Source organism: Carassius auratus, chromosome 15 (assembly GCF_003368295.1).
Source record: "Carassius auratus strain Wakin chromosome 15, ASM336829v1, whole genome shotgun sequence".
Lineage (NCBI taxonomy): Eukaryota > Metazoa > Chordata > Actinopteri > Cypriniformes > Cyprinidae > Carassius > Carassius auratus.
The window spans coordinates 20557682-20580451 of record NC_039257.1 but is presented as its reverse complement, the minus strand read 5'-3'; the positions used below and the strand labels follow the sequence as shown (position 1 = coordinate 20580451).

General features: G+C 36.5%; 2 protein-coding genes across 4 annotated transcripts in view; one reads left to right on the top strand and one right to left on the bottom strand.

Annotated features, from left to right (window-relative positions):
* Positions 1 to 1141: 1141 nt before the first annotated feature.
* nop53 (NOP53 ribosome biogenesis factor) lies at positions 1142 to 9252 on the bottom strand. Its single transcript, XM_026282864.1, has 12 exons — positions 9032 to 9252; positions 8676 to 8755; positions 8499 to 8586; positions 6192 to 6400; positions 6048 to 6103; positions 4446 to 4541; positions 4230 to 4328; positions 3290 to 3451; positions 3029 to 3204; positions 1563 to 1629; positions 1405 to 1481; positions 1142 to 1288 (listed from the first exon to the last, which is right to left on the bottom strand). The coding sequence occupies exons 1-12, from the start codon at positions 9232 to 9234 to the stop codon at positions 1228 to 1230; spliced, it is 1374 nt and encodes a 457-aa protein (XP_026138649.1). The 5' UTR covers positions 9235 to 9252; the 3' UTR covers positions 1142 to 1227.
* A 574-nt stretch (positions 9253 to 9826) lies between these two features.
* The window catches only part of atm (ATM serine/threonine kinase), a 61634-nt gene continuing 48690 nt past the window's right edge, over positions 9827 to 22770 (top strand). Inside the window, exons 1-10 of one of the 3 annotated variants that reach the window (XM_026282861.1) lie at positions 9827 to 9952; positions 10138 to 10242; positions 10417 to 10529; positions 10611 to 10756; positions 10894 to 11058; positions 12992 to 13154; positions 14276 to 14514; positions 21482 to 21651; positions 21869 to 22044; positions 22249 to 22611. In XM_026282861.1, coding sequence (XP_026138646.1) covers positions 10171 to 10242; positions 10417 to 10529; positions 10611 to 10756; positions 10894 to 11058; positions 12992 to 13154; positions 14276 to 14514; positions 21482 to 21651; positions 21869 to 22044; positions 22249 to 22611 — 1607 coding nt within the window. In that variant the 5' untranslated portion in view covers positions 9827 to 9952; positions 10138 to 10170. Of the gene's footprint in view, positions 10243 to 10416; positions 10530 to 10610; positions 10757 to 10893; positions 11059 to 12991; positions 13155 to 14275; positions 14515 to 21481; positions 21652 to 21868; positions 22045 to 22248; positions 22612 to 22770 lie in introns of all 3 variants that reach the window. The other 2 variants (XM_026282860.1, XM_026282863.1) reach the window with 2 other exon arrangements.

Genomic DNA, 22770 nt, shown 5'->3' with positions numbered 1-22770 from the left:
ACATCCTTCACAGATATAAAACGCTTAACAGGAACTTACTGAAGTGGCATGTGCAACAGGACAGGATTAATGGAGGGACGCTCCGGCGGACAGCAAGGATCAGAGATGATGACCAGGGCAGGCATCTCTTTAGGTAAGATTACATCCCCACCCTTGATTGCATGATAATCAGCTTTGCCTGCACATTGCTACCGGGGAGAAGTAAGAGGGAAAAGCCCTTATTTTCCCGGCAGGGGCCTTAATTAAAGCTTAAGATAATGGGACTGAAACAATCCCCCACCTCCTCATACTCATTACAAAAATAAATGATTATTCAGCATTTTTTATTATATTACAACAGAATGTTAAGATGTAAAGGTTCTTCAGTTCTCTTAAAAGTGCATTTTAAGCAATTTTTATCTCCATTGCAAAAACAGGACAACTTAAAAGAAAAAAAGGGAAACCTTTTACACCACAAGTACATATATTTCAATAAGAGATTTGACAAATCTACAAAACTTTGCACAATATGCAGTTTTTGCAGAATACAAAACAAACCCAAACATTCCTATTCTCTGAAAATCTTTGTAACACTTAATACATTTCAGCAGTTCTGTTAGATGTCTTGAGAGGTGTAAATGAAACCACATTGCTTTAAAAGGAAAGCTCACCCAATTTTGTCATCATTTACTCTCATAGATAATTTACTAGACCCATTGGTCACCCTAAAAATTAAAGGTGAAGTTGAATGCATTGCATTGTGGAATTCTGGATTCCTCACTGCACTGGAAACATTGCAACTTCCACAATACAATACTTGATCCTTTAAAATATTATTTCAGCTCGATTTCTAAAATGTAATTATATAAATAAATAGTAATCGCACACACAATGCAACTAGAAAATAGTTGGCATATGCAAAACATTTTGTAAAGTGTGCCTTTCCAGATGGGGATGGGCTGCTCTAGTACAGTCTGGTTCATGTAAACGCCCCCCCACCCAAAAAAAAAATCTTCACTTTATATATATTTTCCCCCCTTGCCAGAGTCACTTTTGGTTTGCTGACTGGGGGAACTAAAGCATAATTGCAACAGTGTGAATTCTGAAAAACAGTGTAAGAATAAAACTGACACACCACTTTAAGAAACACCGAGACAAAGGGTTGTTGGAATATATCAACTTTTTATTGCAGTATGAATAGCACAGCATCATTTGTTAGAGGACTGAAAGGAAAAACATCACTGTGCATCACTCGATCTCCCTGAAGGCCCTCTTCTCGGAGTACTTCAACTTGTACTTCCTGTTAAACCTGAAAGGAGAATAGGAACGATTAAAAATGGAGATGCAAATGAAAGTTTTGCAGATAACACCACTTAAACGCTTCATTGATTTTATACAAATAAAGCAATGAAATGCTGAACTTACTTGGCTCTTTCTCTGGGCTCAATAATGTTTCTCTTCTGTAAGCTCTTAAATCTGTCTTTTAGGATGCTGCCCTCTGGCTGCATGACAAAGAAACACGTTATTAGAGATAACATGCAAACTGCAACTCCGTAAGAGCTCAACACGAGCAGTAAACATACCTTTAGACTGCGAAGAGAGCTGGCAAGCTCGTCGCTAAGCTGAACATCTAGATCAGGTGTCTGGAACCTACAGAAACATAAAACACTTTCAATAATCAAAGAACAACAGGTTTCAACTTCACCAGCCTTTGTGTTTTGGTAACATAAGATTTTTATGCAGGGACCTATTGAACAATATGATACAGGAATAAACGATCCTAAAAAACCCTTTTAAGAAAGCCATTATCCAACAGAAAAGGTTAAGAGGTTGATGATTGTCAGATTAATCTCACTGATATTTTTTGGAAAGATGTTTGTTTCCACTGGAGGTGTGAAAACATTTGTAATAAAAAAGAAAAAAAAGAAAAAAAGAATTACACGTATGATGGAAGGTGATATGCAGTCAATCTAGAGAATGTTACTCCTGCACATTATCTATCACCACAATCAGGTAGTTATTTAATAATTTAAACAACCATTACCTTTACATGATATATACTGTAGTTAACTGAACTGAGAATAATAAATTATGTGAGTTGCAAATGATGTACAAATTTCCATAATATCCCCCCATAATAACAGAACTGAATGGTTGTTTAATGCATTTAACTTTACAATTTGTTGCAACTAAAAAAAAAAAAAAAAAAAAACGAGAATAACTTTTCCCAAAAAGCATTCTGTAAAAATGGTTAAAACACTCACATCCTGGGTGTCAGTGATATGTAATACTACTGGCCTTATTTAATAAAACAAATAACAATACTCATTTGTACTGCATGGATGGAGCAGCAGACTAACTTTTCTCTATCATGATGTCATGAAGTGTGCAGGATAACAAAAGCCTCTGGAGTTCCTCAGGGATCCGTTCTTGGATCCCTCCTCTTCTCCATATACACTAGATCACTGGGGCCCATCATACAGGCACATGGTTTCTCCTAACATTGCTATGCTGATGACACAGCTCTAGCGCTCATTTCAACCAGATCCAACATCTCGGCACAGATGAAAGAACATCACCTGCGGCTAAACCTGCCAGAATCTGAGTTTCTTGTCTTCCCTTCCACAGCATGATTTCACTATCCAGCTAGGTTAACAATTACCCCATCAATTCAGTCAGAAATCCTGATGTTAATTTTTTTTTTACCGGTTGCAGCTCTCATGTAAGACATTGATGGTTGCATATAGAACAGCCACAGGCTCAGCACCCACCTACTTCCACTCACTATTATTACAGTTCATCCCCTCCAGATGTCTGAGATCTAGGAGTGAGCGATGCCTCATGATACCAACACACATAAACTTCGCTTTCTCTTTCCTTTATCCCTCCCTGTCTAGCTTGTGCTAATCTGAACAATGCTCGAAACGTTGTATTACGAGTACTTCCTGTGTTTATTTGCCTCTTTATGATGAATCGCTTGTATTCCTCAATTGTAAGCCACTTTGGATAAAATAGTAAATAATGAATGAATAAATGTAAAATAACTGACTTGAGTCTGCCCAGTCGGCGAGGCATGCTTTTCTGTGCCTCTTGTTGGGCCTTGCGTTGAGCCTGCCTCATCTTGGTCCTCTGTTCCAGATTCTTCACGCTGGCACTGATCGATCGCAACTGGAACAGCTGCTGCTGCTTATCAATCATCTGACGCTCCACCTTCCTCCGCAAATCCTGTTCAATACATTAAAGCTTTGAATGTTAATCAGGAGATTCATACCCAACTTGGTCAACAGGCAAGTCCATTCTGCTTCTTTACCTTAATCCTTTCAGCTTTCTCCTTTTTCCTCTGTCTCTCAGTTTTCTTTTCCTGTGTTGCTGTTGGCCCCATGACTGTGTCTTCTGTGTCCCCTTCTGGCTCCTGTGGTTCAGTCTCCTCTTCCTCAATCAACCCCTGCACCTGTTCTTTAAAGATGGTCTCCTAGATAAAAACACACACGCAAACAAAAAAAATGCATATTTAGGAAAGCATGTGGATACACTCCAATATGAACTTGGAATTTATGTCCAAAATGGTATGCTAGCTTACTCACTACACAGCAGTGTATGATGCTTACCATCCAAGAAATAAATAAAGTAACACTTTAGTATAGAGACTAGGGCTGGGAAAATAAATTATTCATTGTGAATTTAGAAGTGATTCAGCATCGATTCTGAAATTTTCTGAATGCATCTTGATTCTTTCTCGAGTCGATTCTTAGTTTTGAACAGCAGAAGGCACTGCATGCATAAGAAACAGCCGTACTCTGCTTGTTTCCAAATCCAAATGTACACTTCAACTTAAAATAATAATGCATAAAATTCGAAAAGGTTGAAGCAAATTACAAAGGTGTTCACAGTGGGCTGTGTTTACATTAATTTTGCGTCATAAAAGCATTCTTAACTTGAGGTGAATTCTCACTATTAACCATCTTATTAGCATGCCTATTATTAACATATTGGCTGTTTTTTTAGTTTAATTTTTTTTTTTTTTTTAAATGGCAACTACAATTACATTTGGTTCATTTTTCAGACAGATATCTATTTGAGTGCATTACACTGTAAGATACAGTATTTTCAGCTGAATATTACTCATTTTTGCAAATGCAGTTATCGTAGACTGTAAGCCATTCCGTTCTAGTTACAGACATTTATTAACTTGCACATTTTGGCTAATTTGACCACACCTTAAGGTGTTAGCATACAGTTAGAGGTTGTACCTCAGTGGCCTTCTCCTCATTAACAGCCAGCTGACGTGCCAACTTTTCCTCCGCTTTCTGCTTCTTGACCTCTACCTCATGGGCCTCACGAAGCAGGTCCTAGAGAAACACACACACACATTTCAAGACAAACAGACGGATCATTTTGATCATCAAATAAAAATGTTTTCTGATTCCAGTGAGCTGAGAGAAGCAGAAACAGGCTTTTTGTTTTACCTGGTGAGAAAAGAAGTCTGGGTTGTATGAACCTCCAGGAGCGATAACTTCAATCGCAGGAAGAACGGAAGGTTTCTCATTCAGTCTATCTGGCCTCTTAAAAAAAAAAAACAAATGGAGAAAAATTAACAAATTCAGCATCTGACCACAAAAACAGCTAATTATTTTGGTTCACTGATATGGATTTTCTTCAATTTGCCAATACCAATACCTTTATGGACAAACTCAAAACATTTTATACCCCATACACACCTGTATTTAGCATCATTCACTTATAATTAAATCAACTTTTAACACGACAACAATGTAGTCAAAAACTGAAAAGTCTTTCCACTGCGTTTTTAAGAAGTTTTATGTAAACAGGACAATGCTGTATTAAGTATGCCAGACCAGTAGCTGGCGCTGTCACCTTGTTAGTAAACAGTACCTGTAGGGAAGTGACCATTATATAGTGTATATGGCAGGGTTATTCAAATCTTGCCCTGGAGGGCCAATGAGGTGATCAAAGTCACCTGCCTGTGATTTTCTAATGATCCCAAAAAAACATTGATCAGCTTGCTCAGGTGTGTTTGACTAGGGTTAGAGCTAAACTCTGCACCGCATTGGCCCTCCAGGGCAAGATCTGAATAACCCTGGTACATAGCCATGTCCCAAATAGCACCCTAAACTTGCAATTTGAAACCCGTTTTCAAAAATATGCATTTTCAGTCTCCAAAACGTCCATTGTCGTGTACACAAACAGGCAAAACACAAAGTTTCTCTTTTTTGGCTGAAAATGTTGTCGTGTAAACGGCCTCTAAGAGAACAAGCTGGCTGATGGTTGATTTAAAGCCAGTATCTCTCAAATCACAGTAATAAAGACAGTAAATAACATATAGGGATGCATGATATTGGATTTTGGCCGATATTCGATATGCCGATATTTTCAAAATAATTTTGGCCGATGCCGATATCGATATATATACAAATTTTTCACCTGATATATTTAAACTTTAATTTTACTGAAGAGAAATCCATGTATCTCTTCTGTACTGATTCTACCATAAATGTATTATTTTACAAATGTAGACAGACATTCACATCTGAAAAACAGGTCAATTATTTCACTTGGAGAATATCGGTTTGGCTCATCGGCAGAAATATTCATATCGGCCGATACCGATGATGGTCATTTTAAGCTTTTATCGGCCGATACCGATGTTGTGCCGATATTATCGTGCATCCCTAATAACATATGTATAATAACTGCTGCAATTAAACCTAAATTTTACATAATATTCACTAAATGAGAAATAGTTTGAAAATGAATCAATTTGTGGAAATAAAACATAACTTTCAAAATAAACATTTCTACTTCAGATTCTACTTCTTATAGCTCTAGTGTAGTAATCTTTTGTAAGAATGGACTCTTGTACACCTGTACTGTCAAAATCCTGTTCACAACATTTATGGATAAAAAAACTGATGATGATTAATAAAAAATAAAAAATACTGATTTAAAAAATGACAATTACAAAATACTAAATGACCAGTATTTTACTAGATACACCACTAGATACACCATTGTCAAAATGGCTAATTAAAAATAAAGAACACACGAACCTTGACAAGCTTTTTCTTAGTCTGTTCAAGATAGTAGGGATCAGCGGTCTCTGGTGCTGTTGGACATTGAGAAGACACCGAGTCAATATTATGCCACTTGCGTACATCACAAGAGAAAGAGAAAAGACTCATAACTCGACTCACTGCCTGCACTCCACAGGTCATAAAACGCTCTTTCTGGATTGTTATTGGCCTCTGGATGTTCTTTCGCTGACACCCCAGAGGCGGCCGCAGCACTTCGGAGTTGAAGAAGCTTTTCTCTTCGTGGCAACACTCCCATGGCCGCCAACTTCGCTGCTCTCGCTGATGTGCGCCGCTGCTTTTTAGCATTGGGCTGCTGGAACGCCAAGACACTAGAAGAATATTAGGAGAATCAGGGTCATGTAAAAATAGGGTTGGACATTATCATATTATCTGCAGTTTAAAATCCAACTGTTCAGCTCTAAATATTTTTCCTTAATGTCACTTTAAAGCAAATCTCAATTTCTCTCTCGTCTATCACCACAAAATGTAAAGAGATATGTTTATAGTTGAATAAACAATTTACCAGCATACATAAATACAACACACTAACACAAAGAAATACATGCTATATAGCGGTGTGATTGTTTAGGCCTATATCATTGTACAAGATCTTATATAATGTTGAATACATAATAATCTGCAAGTACCCAAGTAAATATTTACTATATAGCAATTCTTAACTTCTTGACTGATTATGTTGGCACAAAATGGAAACTTTTATAGCACAGTGCTTAACTGCTACATTTGACTAAGGCAATAAGATATTACAAATATTAAAGGGTTAGTTCACCCAAAAATTTAATTGTCATAAATGACTCACCCTCATGTCGTTCCAAACCCGTAAGACCTTCGTTCATCTTCAGAACACAGTTTAAGATATTTTAGATTTAGTCTGAGAGCTCTTAGTCCCTCCATTGAAACTGTGTGTATGGTAAACTGTGTGTACGGTATACTGTTCATGTCCAGAAAAGTAAGAAAAACATCATCAAAGTAGTCCATGTGACATTAGAGGGTCAGCTAGAATTTTTTGAAGCATTGAAAATACATTTTGGTCCAAAAATAACAAAAACTATGACTTTATTCAGCATTGTCTGTTGTGAGCGAGTTCAAAACACTGCAGTTTTGTGATATCCGGTTCATGAACGAATCATTCGATGTAACCGGATCTTTTTGAACCAGTTCACCAAATCGAACTCAATCGTTTTAAATGGTTTGCGTCTCCAATACACATTAATCCGCAAATGACTTAAGCTGTTAACTTTTTTAACGTGGCTGACACTCCCTCTGAGTTCAAACAAACCAATATCCTGGAGTAATTCATTTACTCAAACAGTACACTGACTGAACTGCTGTGAAGAGAGAACTGAAGATGAGCACCGAGCTGAGCCGGTTCGTGGGAAAAGAACCTAACTTCCCATCACTACTGGTGATCCGAAAAAAAAAATGTAACCGGTTCTTGAGTCGAGAACGAGTCAATCTATTGTACATTATCTGGCTCGGCTCAGTGTTCATCTTCAGTTTTCTCTTCACATCAGTTCAGTCAGTGTACTGTTTGAGTAAATTTGAGACATTTTAAACGATTCAGTTCGATTTGGTGAACTGATTTAAGAAGATCCGGTTACATTGAATGATTAGTTCGCGAACTGGATATCACTAAACTGCAGTTTTTTTGAACGCGTTCACAACAGACCCGGAAGAGAAGACAATAAAGTCTTCATTTTTGTTATTTTAGGACCAAAATTTATTTTTGATGCTTCAAAAAATTCTAACTGACCCTCTGATGTCACATGCACTACTTTGATGATGTTTTTATTACCTTTCTGGACAATATATCGTACAATGGAGGAACAGAGAGCTCTCTGACTAAATCTAAAATATCTTAAACTGTGTTCCCGAAGATGAGGTCTTGCGGGTTTGGAACGACATGAGGGAGAGTTATTAATGACAATTTTCATTTTTTGATGAACTAACCCTTCAACACTACAACTTTCTGTGAAGCTGCTTTAAAAAAAAGTGTATTGTGAAAAGTGCTTTACAAATAAAATAGACTTAAATCTAAAGTGAAGACATGATATGCTTATAATGAGATATTAATATAAAATATTTGATATGCTGTTATTTAACTGTACTGTAATATATAATTTCACCATTTAAATTATCAGCCTCTACTCTAGATAAAATGACACTGGTAAAAAGGAAATAAAACTAAAAATCTCAAATCAAATTTTGAGAAAATGCCCTCAGATCCTGGAAGGCCGTTCACACAACAGCCCTCCAAGTCCCATCATTTTGTCTTCACATTCCCAAAGAAATACTGGGAGCGCAAGGATGAGATCATCAGTGGGCAGAAGCTCCCTCGAGAAGAGGATGCATGTCAAAGGTCATTCTGAGAGTTAATCTTAAAACAGGTAAGTCTACTGTACTCACTTTTTGGGGGCTGGGATGTGGGAATCTGGCTGCAGGATAAGATCTATCCTCAGAGGTTTAGAGGGTTTACCTTTCTTGACTGTCTTCTCTAATAACAAAAACAGCATTTATGAATTGCACAGGAAAAAATAAAAATAAAAACAGTTAACAGTAAAGAGAGGAGTTTTTCACACTTACGTGCTTGTGTGTCTTTTACATCTGTTTCACCAGTGTCCACAAAGAAGAGGGAGTCATCTGCTTTTTCAGATATCAACCCCCTAAAGGAGACCAAAAATCCAGTTTAGCCGACTGTATCATGAACGGTGTGGTTTTGTGGCGTGGTGGTTAAAGATTCAATCTGCTAACTTAAAGGTTTATAGGTTCAAATGTACACGAGGAGAAATCGTACCAGCCACGTGACGCTCGGTAACGCTTCATATTATTGTTAAGTTTTAACATAGATTAACGTTACTGGTGTAAAGTATACTATATGCAGGTTTACAGACTGACGCTAATAATTGATATTAATTTATTTTATTTAACAGTAATCTCACCCTGTGGCTCTCTCCTGAAGCCGTACGTCATCCAGAAACTCCTCCACATCCTGGATATCACTGAATTTGTTCCAGCTTTTTTTCTTATTTTTGTTCACGCGTTTTCGCCGTTTAGACGAACTGTTGTCGTCCAGACTCGATTTAAAAGGCAAAAACCCTGGCTGAGCCGCGGCCACGCGTTTGTTTCTCCTGACGGCCGCCATGACAGTATAAAAAAAGCGTCAGTCTTACGTCACGTCTTTTTATTTAACTCATGAATATTATATTAGTACCTGTGACAAGGGAGTAAACGGGGCGGGATCTTCATAATGGGACACTGTGTGTAGTATTTTAGATATAAATATAATTAATTCGCTTTTGAATTTTCTTTAAAATGACCAAGAAGAAGAATTTAACTCGCGTTTTGCTATGCTGTTTGTCATTTGTTGTATTTAATGCTTCTGTAGCAGCCTAAAAAATAATTAATATTATATTAATATTAATATTTTTTCTTTCTTTCTTTCTTTCTTTCTTTCTTTCTTTCTTTCTTTCTTTCTTTCTTTCTTTCTTTCTTTCTTTCTTTCTTTCTTTATCACCCATTTAAACAAATATTTCCCACACATAAATTTGAACTTTGAATGTAAATGCCCAAATTCCCGTATAAATGCACAGTATTTATTTGTTTCTGTTAGGTCATAGGTCATATTGTATTTGTAATTTCTAAGCTATTTGTCTACAGACTGTTAGTATATAAAATTCTCTAAAAAGGACTACACTGTGCTGTATGTGAATCGATATTCATGAGCTGGTCTTCCTCAGTCCTTTAGATGGCAGTAGTGAAGCTCGAGCAGCATGAGTTGAGTGAAGAAGAGCTGGAAGGCGGTACTGATGTGACACGCATGGAAAAGAAAAGTTGAAGAAACGGATGATAACGAAAGCACTGTAAGCAGACACATAACAGATACACGATTTTTAAGTAGATTTTCGGTATTTAATAGATCAATTGTATACTCCGTATCAATAGTTTTGACGCGTGACGATGCGTTAGGAAGCAGATGCAACAGGATGTGCATTGACAGACACTTGTCACATAAATCTCTGTACACACTACACACTCCATTATACAGCTGATGAACTGGATTCATTTCCTCTGAAAGACCATGAGTCTGGCGCTGCATGAGCTGCTAGTGTGCTGCCGTGGACTTGAAAATGAGAAAGCCACAGAGAGAAAGGTGTGTGAAACATCTTGTCCATTCATATGCATGCTCTGAGTTCAGATAGTTTAGATGTGGAACCACACACAGTAAATAAGCATCAAATAATGGATCCACTGAGCAGAAAACTATCTAAGTAAGAATTATTGGAAATAATAAAGACACAAATAAACAGACCATTTGTTTTTCCAGAAAGAGGCGGATCGCTTCAAGAGACTCATCCGTTCACCAGACACGGTGGAAGAACTTGACCGTACGTCCGGATGCAAAGGCTCCAAGCAGCTCACCTGGGATGCTGTTTTCCGGTCTGTTTTTCAGCTCGATCCAGTGTTATTCTGTGGTGCAAGTTGACAGTGTGCTTATTCTACGCTGAATCTTCTGCACAGGTTTCTACAGAAGTTTCTTCAAAAAGAGACAGAACTTCTGCAGTCAGGAAAAGCCAACGTTTCGGCCACCACGCAGGCAAACCGACAGAAAAAGATGCAGGAAATTAGCAGCCTGATGAAGTATTTCATCAGATGCGCCAACCAGCGTAATTATCTGAGCCACTAATACTAGAGTAGCTGTTCATGACAGTACAAGAGAAGAAAAGATTCAGTCCTGTATTCATGGTGGATGTTTATTACTGTGCATTAGATAAATGTCCATAAATCCACCTCTGTTTCGCAGGCGGTCCAAAGTTAAAGTGTGCGGAGCTGATTTCTCATGTGGTGGAGGTTTTACAGAGTCCGTTCAGCTGTGCGGCGTACGGCGAGGACTACAGCAGTATTCTGCTGAAGAACATCCTGTCTGTCCGTAAATACTGGTGTGAGATGAGCCAGCAGCAGTGGCACAGTGAGTGTTGATTTGTGTGTTTGCATTCCTTCGTTCTTCATTTTTCATGCCGGAATTAATATGCTCTATATTCCCCTGATGTCCAAACTTGCATGCATTTTATTAATCAGCTTTGGATCACAGAAGTTGATATTTTTTGTCCATGTAGTGAATGTCAATGGTGCCAACTTTGTTCAGAATGCAACATCCTTCAGAAAATCGTAGTTTTTTTTTGTCTTGCAGAAGAAGGAAATGCATACAGGTTTAGAAAAAAGTAAATGACATGTGAACTAGTTATAATATTTTAACTTTGTATATATGTGTAGCTTCTTTATACTGACTTTGTCAGATTTGTGATCCTTGTATTGCACACAATCTTACTGGTTTTACAAATACTACCATGATGTATTATTATTTTCAAACTTTCATAGTGTTTGCTTTCTCAATATGATAATGAGAACTGGGGAAAATGTGTTTGCGGGTTGGCTTGAAAGTATCTCGAAAATAGTCAGAATGCAAAATCGGTCAGATATTTTTGTATGATGGCCATTACACTAGGGATGCACGATCATGATTTTTCATGGCCGATTCCGATTTTTTTACAAGCAAACTGGCTGATTCCGATACCGATTTCCGGAAAAAAAAAAAAAACAGTTTTTTTTTTTTTATCTTTAAGCAACAAAGAAGAAAGAAGGAAAGTGTGCATAAACAAGATGTTTATTTGGTATTTAATTGGCCAAACTGGCTTTTGGCTATTGAAAACAATAACCATAACCATCTGAAATTAACAGCAGTAACTACACAGTAAGTAGAGTACATTCGATACAAACATAGACGATACAGACATCAGCATTTAGCTTTTGTTTTTGAATTGGTTTGAAACTACAGAGAACTGGCCTTAAATGAAAAGATTTACTGTCAAAATTAAAGGCAATAACTGCGTAGTTTTACATTCCAAACAACACAATCAACACACACTCAATAAGATGTTTCTCAGCATTCAGTATTTTGTAAAATTGGTTTTAAATAAAAAAAAAAAAGGTCTTAACCAATGAGACTAAATACAATTATGCTACATAAATATTATTCCAAAATGTTAAAATCAAATAATGTTGGTGCGAATAAAACAAAGATGCAAAGTGTTTCATTCATCCAATTAAAAAAATAAATAAAAAAGGTAATGATTCACATCTATATTTTTTTACTTGAGCCAATGAAAAATAAATAACTTATTGTCTCAAGTAAAAAAATATAGATGTGAATCAAACCCTAAAATGTTTTAATTGGATGAATGAAACACTTTTTTTCATTGTGCTAGAGAAGTGCAGGGCGTGGACAGGTACAGATAAACTCACGCAGCTTCAGTGAGCGGTGCAGGAAAGACTCTTATTTGTGCATCAGTACAATGACAGCTGTTCACTACCTGCTATCTGTGCCTTAGATGTGTAGCTCGGCACTTCCAGTGCTGAACGGCTGCCCGTGTCCTGTGCACAGATTTCGAAATACAATGTAGTCTGTGCATGCGGGCGCACTTCCGGAAAAATGGGCCGAAAAAACTCCAAAAACCGATTTATGGCCGGTCAACCGGTGCATCCCTACATTAGACTCTATATTGATTCGTCCACAGCTACATTCATGGCTGTTGTATCATTTCTTTTTCTCATACGGCAAGTTAGAATAGCTAACTGGCAGCATCTCAAATCACTCTAAAGAACAAGGAGGTTATAAGCCAGGACAAAAAATAAATGAATAATAATAAGAATTTAAACTCATTTATTTAATGTCCATGTATTTATTTAGGCTATTTGGTAAGTGGTCAAGTAATAAGGATTATAATATGCAATCGGCTAATTATTTTCTTAAAATAACCCAGTTTATGTTGACATGAGTTCACTTTGTTTACCCTGTCAGTGTTTTTTTTAATCTTTCTGTTGTTGTTTCGTTTGTTACGCAGGTCTGTTGGATTTGTACTGTGGGTTGTTCAATAAGGGGTCCAAGTCAGGGACCAATAGAGTCCAAGTGAGTCGCATCATCTACACGGTCGTTTGGGGCTGTTGTGTCCAAACAGAGGGACTATCCCACACTCTCTTTAACTTCTTCCTGAAGGCTCTGAAAAGGTATCATTTAATACATGTCACATACGTTTTTCTTTTTTTAAATCTTATTTTTAATTTTTATTAAATTAACCATTTATCTTGTTTAACACATTCATTTTGTTACCATTTGCTTCATCCAGCAAAGTAAAGCATCATATTGAAGGATGATTCTCACAAACTGTATTTTCTGCAAGCTTTTTTCACCACAAAAGGACACCCATTAAGCAACTGATATAAGGTGTCCATATAATTTATACATTTACAGTGCATTGTATGTGTACAGTGAAACAGCAAGAGCATTTTAGACAAGTCAAGTTCCAAAGAGGAGCGCATGGAGAGGGCACGGAGAACCTGACTGAATATACCAACTACAGTACACAGATCCATTCAGAATTACTGAACGGCAACATACACATGACAAATCAAAACATTATCCTGCATTTGATGAAACAACATGAATGTGCATAGATACAATGTGCGATCAGTGCATCAAGAGCACTTCAATATAACGGACTCTTGCTTACTGCTTACTGTTTGACCCCTGGGTCACCGCATCTTCTTTACTTTGGTTGCAATCCTCATCCATCAAAACTTTACTAGTGAGATACACACACAGAAAAACACAGGTTTTCCTGTCATTATGGTGACATTCCATAGGAGTAATGGGTTTTATACTGTCTCCCCCTACACTAACCCTACTCCTAAACCTACCCTTACAAAAATGTAATTTTTCTTCTCATTGGACCCAAAAAAGCACAATGATTTCAGATATTGCCATCTTTGTGGAGACATTTTTTTCCCCAAAAAATAGGTTTTACCTGAACCACACACACCCTTACAAAATAATGGTTATCATCTTAGATAAATCACTTTTAATGTAAAAACAATTCAATGCATTTGGTTATCCCTAAATTGAAATCACGTTCTATAGAAACAAAATAACCATTGAATCTATAGACGCACCAAATGATTCACTTATTAAAGAGGTCATATGATGCTGCTTAAAAGAACATTATTTTGTATATTTGGTTTAATGCACTGTGTTTAAGATTAAAAAAACACATTTTAACGCATTAAGGTTAAGAATTAATTGCACAAGCTAACGTTGACAGCCCTGCTTGTGTTTTGATGTTCTTCCTCAGGCCGGATGGACAGCTAATGATTCTGGAGAATCTGGTGTCTGCTGTGAATGTTTTTCTGCGCTCAGTGCTTCTGTCCAGCAGAAAGAGGGTTTGTGGTCTGGGTGAGGAGGTTCTGTCGTCCATGCTGCGTGTGTATACTGAGATGAGACCCAGCTTGGTGCTGAAAGAGGAGCTAGTGAAGTTTTTCCAACTCCAGCTTTGTGTTCATCACCCCAGAGGGGCAAAGACTCTTGAGACAGGTGAGTGTAAATTGATTTTGGATGAAAAAACAGATGGAATCACTGAAAACATTATGCATGAGATATTGACTGTGTATTCATTAAAGGGGTCATATGATGCTTTTTTTAACCCTCTGAGATCTAAGGGTATTTTTGGGGCCTGGAGAAGTTTTGTCATGCCCTGACATTTGGGCTTTTTTCAGTTTCTTATAAATATCTAAATGGGTAAAGTCTGATATCATTGTAATCAGCACAAACTGGGCTATAATAATATGTGAGCAGCATGTATGTACATTATTGTGGTTTTGAGGAAAGAAATGTTATGCGTGGTTAGTGAAAAACTAAAATTGTTAAATCACTTGAAAAAGGCCATAAAACACATACATAACATTGGTTCCCGGGACTGTTGAGAACTGGAGCTTGTAGCCTAGAATTTTTATTTCTAAATTATGTGAAAAATCATCTTGTTTATTCACTCACAGAAAACAATACATTGATTTAAATATCTAAGACACTTTTTGTTTGTAAAAGTCATATGCGAGTAGGCGTCAACTATCATGAATATCATTGTGATTTACACCTGAGAAGACAAAGGCCTGCATAATGAGCTGCATAATGAGACATTCAGTCGGGATTGTGACTGAGAGGGAAGAGTTACAAGAAAGAATGTGAGGACAAAATAAATCTATATATTTTTATGTTTGTAGTTTATTTAGAATATATTTAATTATCCCACAAAATAATTTAATATTCACTTGCGAGTCCAGTTAAACAGTTTATTAGGAACAATCAAAGCTGACTTTCACAGCTGAATTTTTTTTTCATGTTTTTTTTTTGATAAATTGAAAGAACAGCATTGTTTGTTACATTTGTTACATTAACATTTATATTATTTACATCAAGCTTTTGAATTGTACAGTAGTGTATATTGTTATTGAAACTTCATAATGTTTCACTTGATTATACATTTAGTCAGGAATTATAGTTTGGAAAAAAGTCTAACTAGTAAATGTGTATATATTATGTGAAACCTAATCCAAGTTTATCAATAAATAAAAAGAGACTTACTCATGTTTACGATCTCTGCTGAATAAAGCACTTCATTCTTCTTTCTGAGGAAATCCAAATCTCTAATCCTGAGGTAATCCTCATTACATCTCTTTGGGGTGAATTATGTTTAAGTCCTATTATCGCAAAGCAAACAGTAAATTATTGCTGCATTGTTTTCTATTGTATGGGCATGTTCAAGCCGCGTGCTTCAGTGAAACATTAGAATCTGAATAGAGCGTTCAGCGCGGGGGCGTGGTCACATTATATATAATGAAGGGAGACGTGAAAGACTAGACATCGTGTTGTTTTCATATGGATTACTTTATCACAGAATATTTGTTTTCGGCAGCATTGAACTTATTTAGTTTTAAAGTAGACATGTCAGGCTTTCTGTAGATCTATATCTCATGTCTCTTTGTTGAGTATTCACTGAGTTACAGTTCATTTTAATGACGCGTGTCTAAATGAAGATCAGCGCAGACAAAGGCTGCAGACAGCACACCTTGTTTGTATGGCTGCACGATTATGATAAATATCACAATCACGATTATTTTGGTCAATATTGTAATCACGATTATTAAACAATTATGAGGGGGCCATATGACAAACTTTATATGAGTGATTTATTTAAAGAAAGTGATACATATCAAATATGTATTTTCTGTAAATAAGGTTGCTATGACAGCTACATTATAGAGATCAGTGGAATTTCAAACAAACAAACGAAAAGGCCACAAAATTATTGGAAATTACTGAAAATAATTAAACTGTCAGTAATAAAAACGCAAAGGACAAATACAATATACTAAAAAGATACAAATGAAACAAATTGTGCTTTAATGTCTATTTTATGCAAGTCTATTACAGCCTATTACAGAAATAAATATTTAAATGTAAAATAAAACAGCAGTCTTCACTGTAAAAATTAAACTTTTTTTTTTGTTTCTGAAAGCTACAAAAGTCCTTTACTCAAGAGCAGTGATTTGATTAATAAGCACACAGTCACAGCAGGAAAATAGCCTGCTGTTACTTTAAGAGCCGCACGGATCCACATTACTGCAACACACGTATTTCAATTATTTTTCAACTCTTCATGTGCATTTATTACACGGCCGATTAAGGTATACATGAATAATCACTAAGCGCAGCATTTTGACAAATTTTTGCGTGTATTTGAGCATTTAGGCGTGTTCCATTATGCAAATGTCATGTAACATGATTTTACTGATTTGCCAGGGGAATTGAGCTTTTATGGAAGAACAAAAGCACAGTGCTGCAAAAAGGGGGCGGAATGGGTCTCAATAATCATTTTATCTCGATTATTGTATTTTCATGATTGTTGGAGGCCAAAATTGAAATTGAACCATTTTTTTTTTTATTAATTGCACAGCCCTGCTTGTTTGTTATCTTTATTTTATAAATGCACAAAGTTTTGTTGTTATTATGTCTGTATACAAAAAAGTAGACCCTTAACAGATTCGATTGATGTATTGCTCTTATCTGTACGATCAAAACTGAAAGTGTAATTTAAGTTATTTTCAGGGTTATCAGGTAGTGCTGGGCGGTATACCGGTTCATACCGAAAACCGGTTTATATTTTCATTTATGATAAAATTTTTTAATATACTGCCATAACGATGTATTTAATTACTCCATTTTCAGAACGAACCTTATGCTGCGCCGCGGCCGCACGATACTGTTTCAGACAGACCCTTTACGATGTTGCACTTCTAATCAGCGACTGCAAGGCGTGGTGAGGGTAAACACAGCAGTGCTCTGGTGTTACGCTATAACGCCTGTTTCACACATACTCCGTCTGCAGTGCATATTAAGAGATTCCAGCTGCACGAGGTTGCAGTCCATTAGTGCGTTCCCTGAAGTGGTGTGTCTGCAGCAGAGCAGCGATTGTTAACGTACTGATCTATAATGTAGAACTGGATTGCTCATGACGTCATGAAAGTGAAGCCGCCGCGCCGCCATATTGGTAATCCCTAGTGTGCATAAACATTCTATTGAATTAATAGGAAATTGTATGAATTTAATGAAAAAACATCTCCTAACAAGTCAGCGTATATACATTTTAAGTACCGTATTTTCCCGACTATAAGTCACACTTTTTTTCATAGTTTGGCTGGTCCTGCGACTTATAGTCAGGTGTGACTTATCAAAATTAATTTGACATGAACCGAGAGGAATTAATCAAGAGAAAACATTACCGTCTACAGCCGGGAGAGTGCGCTCTATGCTGCTCAGTGCTCCTGTAGTCAACCACTGAGCAGCGTAGAGCGCCCCCACGTGGCTGGAGAAGGTAATGTTTTCTCTCGGTTCTTGGTTCTAAATAAATGCGACTTATATATGTTTTTTTCCTCTTCATGACGTATTTTTGGACTGATGCGACTTATACTCAGGTGTATAAGTATAGTAGCGAACATCATGAATATAAAAAACATCAGACAGACATGTCTTCAACATATAAAACAAACTACAAACTGCTCATTCTAAAATCTGAATTTATTCAGAGAAATAAATGACTAACTTTATATACAGCACGGATTTAAAGACATAAAGTTTTAAAGACAAAATTTATTACTAAGATCGTATGTTAAGCTTTCATTATAAAGCAATATTAACGACATAATTGTATTATTCATTGTAAAATATATTTAAATCCATTTCCGATACTAATACGTACATGTTTAAGAATTCCTGAAAAATTATGTTCCTAAAGAAATAGGCTATATTTTGTGTTGGAACAGTTACCTGTGTCGTCAGTGCGCAGCAGACACACCCACCTAAACGGTATAGATATATCATTACCCAAAAGACCGTAAACACTGCAGAAAACATCTGAAGTAAAGATGAATTTACATACACATAACATAAAAATTAATCCCATTTGACTGATTTGCTTCAAATCGGGTGATTTTAGGACAGTGGTTTGAATGTGACTCTGCAGTTGTGTTCTGTGAATGTGTGAATGTGTTCTCTCTGCAGGCGCTGAATTAAAGTGAAAGCGCATTGTTCACGGGAAAAATTAACATGGATTGACATGGAAATGCAGTCATTTCATAATAAATGTATACTAATAAAAGCCTACTGTGTTTCACACGCAACACATGGGTTTTTGGCTAGGTTTAAAACAACAAAAATAGCACTTTTAGATAAACAAGGAAAACAATGTATATGCTCACTTTTATGGAAGCAGAAAAACAAAGTTCATTAAGACCTGTGGGATTGCTTGTGATAAAGATTTAAATGCAAAATGCACGAGACTGTTTCTGTCTGTGGTGTTTTAATTGTAAATATTTTTACAAGAAAAGTAATCGAATTATTGTGTTTAAATGTTTTGCCGCTTGCTTGAGCAGCTTACTATACAAACCTAGAAGTAAAATGCATGAATATTGTGTTGTTTGTTTATTGAGTTTAAACTAATGTCTATATGAAAGATTGTTACTGTTCTGTGATTAAAAGACTCACAATGCAGGGAAAAAAAATGAATAAATTATAAATATATATATATATATATATATATATATATATATATATATATATATATATATATATATATATATATATTATTTATTCATTTTTTTCCCAGCATTGTGAGTGAAACAGCAATTTCCTCCAGCACATCTTGAAATATCAACCAGCAGAAAATGCACTGTACACCTGATTATGCATAAAAAAAAAAAAACCCTGTCATAAACCAGAAAACTTGCATAATTTTGAAAAAATAACGTGATACAAATTTTTGGTCAAACCGCTCAGCACAATTATCAGGAGAAAATGCCGCGTATACGCGTTAATCGACTCCATAGGTTTAAAGATAATTGTTTTGTGTATTTGTTGTAACAGAATATATTGACATGCTTAATGTAAAAAAAAAAAACATTATTTTTCAAATACTGGTAATTATTGTAGGTCCTCTATGCCCCGCCTCTCTCAAAAGCATTGTTTTCTACAAAGTCCCTCCTTCCTTTGTGTTTGGCCGAACACATTAAACACTCGTGGGAAATGTAACTCCACTTTCCATAATCACGAGCTTCATCTTTCAAAATAAATGTAAAGACAGATAATATTGTCCTTTGTTTTACCATCAGTTCAAAGAAAGTCAGAATGACCTCTCCTAGGTTCACGAAACAGTCGTCCATAAAATGCGCTGCTGTTCTGTTGTTACTTGTAAGTAATCTTAAAGATTCCTAAATTAATCTATTTTCAGGAGGCTATTAAAATTTTTAGTATGAAGGAAATTTGAGGAATCTATTTTAAAGAAATATACAGCTATATTTTAAAGACATATATTACTCTTATTTAGTAAAATGTGCAGTAGTATAAATAATAATATTGATAAAAAGTGTGAGTAATGTTCAGACTTTTCAGTTTGCCATGTTTCATTAATTTCCCACAAGTGGTTCTGCGGGCTTCCATTAAAGGAATATCACACAATCAAGAGATTTCATCATCCATGCTTCCATTCATGTTGCTGTAATGCCGTATCAACTCGGGTATGCGTAATTTTCCATAATTGAATGGAAAAGAATCAATTAGTATTAAATTAAATTAAATCTAATGAGGTTTGATCATAAAACATATAAAAATAAATATAATTTTGCTAAAACATATTATTGTTTACAGCCGAGTTACAGCTGATATTTATGTGCATTTGATGTAAATGGTCTATAATATTGTAAAGATCTCATTGATTTATATAAATATATAATATATTATAAATATCAGATTATATCAAATGCACCAAATTGACCCTTAACAAAGACCTGCCCCCCTTAGTTACTGTTGCTAGGTCCAACAAGTTACTTAAATCTCAGCTCTCAAATGTTGTCATTTTTTAAGAAATTCAAACAATAATTTCCATTTTGTGGCTCTTTAATGTGTTGTGTCCGATCGCTGTGGTGCCTCAGTTCATGTAGCATGTGAACCAATCATCTCTTCCTCCTTATTACAGTAGTTGAAGAGTTCAATTGTGAAAACCGATAACTCAGAAATCAAGTTTTTACATTGTGTTCCAGTTAATCTCAGTCAAACTGCAGTTGGGTTATTTTGATTAGGTAAAAAATGCTAGCTAACTAATACACAAACAAAATAAAATAAAATGATAACATAATACAAAACATAATTTTTGAAAAAATTAATAAATAAACTCAAGGCAAGTCACCTTTATTTATATATTGCTTTTAATAATTCATATTATGTCAAAGCAACTTCACAGTATTAAATAGGAAAATAGTGTCAATAATGCAAAATGAAAACGGTAAACAATTTGATCATTTAAAGGCAGTTCATCATTGAATTCAGTGATGTCATCATCCAGCTCAGTTCAGTTTAATAGTATCTGTTCAATCAAGTCAATGATATCGCTGTAGATGAAGTGACCCCAACTAAGCAAGCCAGAGGCGACAGCGGCAAGGAACCGAAACTCCATCGGTGACAGAATGGAGAAAAAACCTTGGGAGAAACCAGGCTCAGTTGGGGGGCCAGTTCTCCTCTGACCAGACGAAACCAGAAGTTTAATTCCAGGCTGCAGCAAAGTCAGATTGTGCAGAGGACTCATGCTTCAGTTACATCATGAAATAAACATGAATGAACATCAGACGCTCTCTTGTTTCAAGCGCTGAATGACTTCAATACACAACATTTTTCAAGTTCAAGGCCACCTATGTTAATGTACTCTTCTGTCTGGTTTGTTTGGTGGACAAATGGTAGATTCTGCATTATAATTGGTCAGATTGCCTGTTAATCAAACTCACATTGGAGGGTCAAATCCATATTTTTGAGTATTTAAGTGTTTCTTTATCTTCATTGAGTGTGAGCTCCATTTTCTCCTATAGTACATCATACAATGTGAGCCATAAAAGCCTAATGTATCAGATATGATACTCAACAAAAAACACTTACTTACCAAAACCCTCTGCTGACACAGGTGCTTATGCAGAAGACTGGGTCAGGTGGCAGGGTCAGCTCTGCACTCTCTATGATGCTCTTGTCAGTGAGATCAGTCAGATCGGCAGCAGAGGGAAATATGCCACTGGCTCTCGTCACATAGCTGTGAAAGAAAATCTCATTGAACTGACAGCTGATGTCTGCCACCAGGTGATTAACGGATGCTCTGCTCATTAACCTGTTTTGCTTGTAATGAATAGAAATTCGGTGCTTTGGAGTACAATAATAATAATACCATGTTTTTTTGTATATGTTAAGGGTACATAGTATTCCCTTGGTACATAAGAATGCTTTAATTTAATGTAGTCCTTTGCTATTTCACTTGTTAGATGCTTATAGTATTCATGAATGTGCTCTGTTTCTCCAGTTGTTCAATCAAAGCCCTCCTGTTTTGGAAGTGACTGCTTCTTCTTTCTGTCGGGACACTCAGCGGGACAGTCTGCAGAGCTGCAAACGCAGACGGATTGAGCCATCACTGATAAATTGGGATGTGATACGGTCCAAACTGCAGCCCCACAACAGCGAGTTTGACATGATTCCCTGGTAAACCTTAAAGCACAAATCACGGCACTCTCTACAATCCTAAAATACAGATATTGGTCTGTCCTGCCCTGCCTTGGGTTTGCATCCATTTGTTTTTGACATAAAAGTTGTTATTACTTCATATTCAGTTAGAGTAACTTTGCAGATCTAGTGTCTAATATTGAAGTAATATGTAGTGCTGTAACTCTTCATGTCAATTGACAGGTTACAGGTCACAGCTGCTCTGATATCCAAATACCCGTCGATCCTGTCTGCTGATGATCTTGTGCCTCTGCTGGGGCTGCTCTGCCAGCTTCAGGGTGAACAGCAGCGTCGGGGTGAGAGGGGACCGTACGTCCTGCGCTGTCTCAGGGAGGTGGCGCTCTGTCATGCCAAGAGCTCAGCGAACTGCTCGGAGGCGGGCCGTCTGTGGGGCAGAGTCTGGGCTCTGGCCCTGCGTGGAGTCGGCTCAGCCCAGACCGGGAGCTTGTGTCTGGAGCTGTTGCGTATCATGGTGCAAGAATCTCTGGTGCCTGTTGATAGAGAGTTCTGGAAAGTCTTCTCTGGTGCTGTTTGCAAGCCCTCTCTGTGAGTTTCACAGTGCATCTTTACAGGCTTAGTTTGAGTATAAAAATACTGGAGTTAAAAATCCCATTTATTCTCTCATGTGGAAAATAATTAGCACTCATCTTTCAGCTTATAAAATAGAAAATATTTGTAGTAATTTACTGAATGACATATTACTGT

Coding starts and splice junctions, on each gene's coding strand:
- nop53 (XM_026282864.1), bottom strand. CDS start 9,234: ATGGCGGCCGTCAGGAGAAACAAACGCGTGGCCGCGGCTCAGCCAGGG. Junction 4,542..6,047: donor CTAAGAAAAAGCTTGTCAAG/GTTCGTGTGTTC, acceptor TTTTTTTTTAAG/AGGCCAGATAGACTGAATGA. Junction 1,630..3,028: donor CGCCGACTGGGCAGACTCAA/GTCAGTTATTTT, acceptor ATGTTTCTGTAG/GTTCCAGACACCTGATCTAG.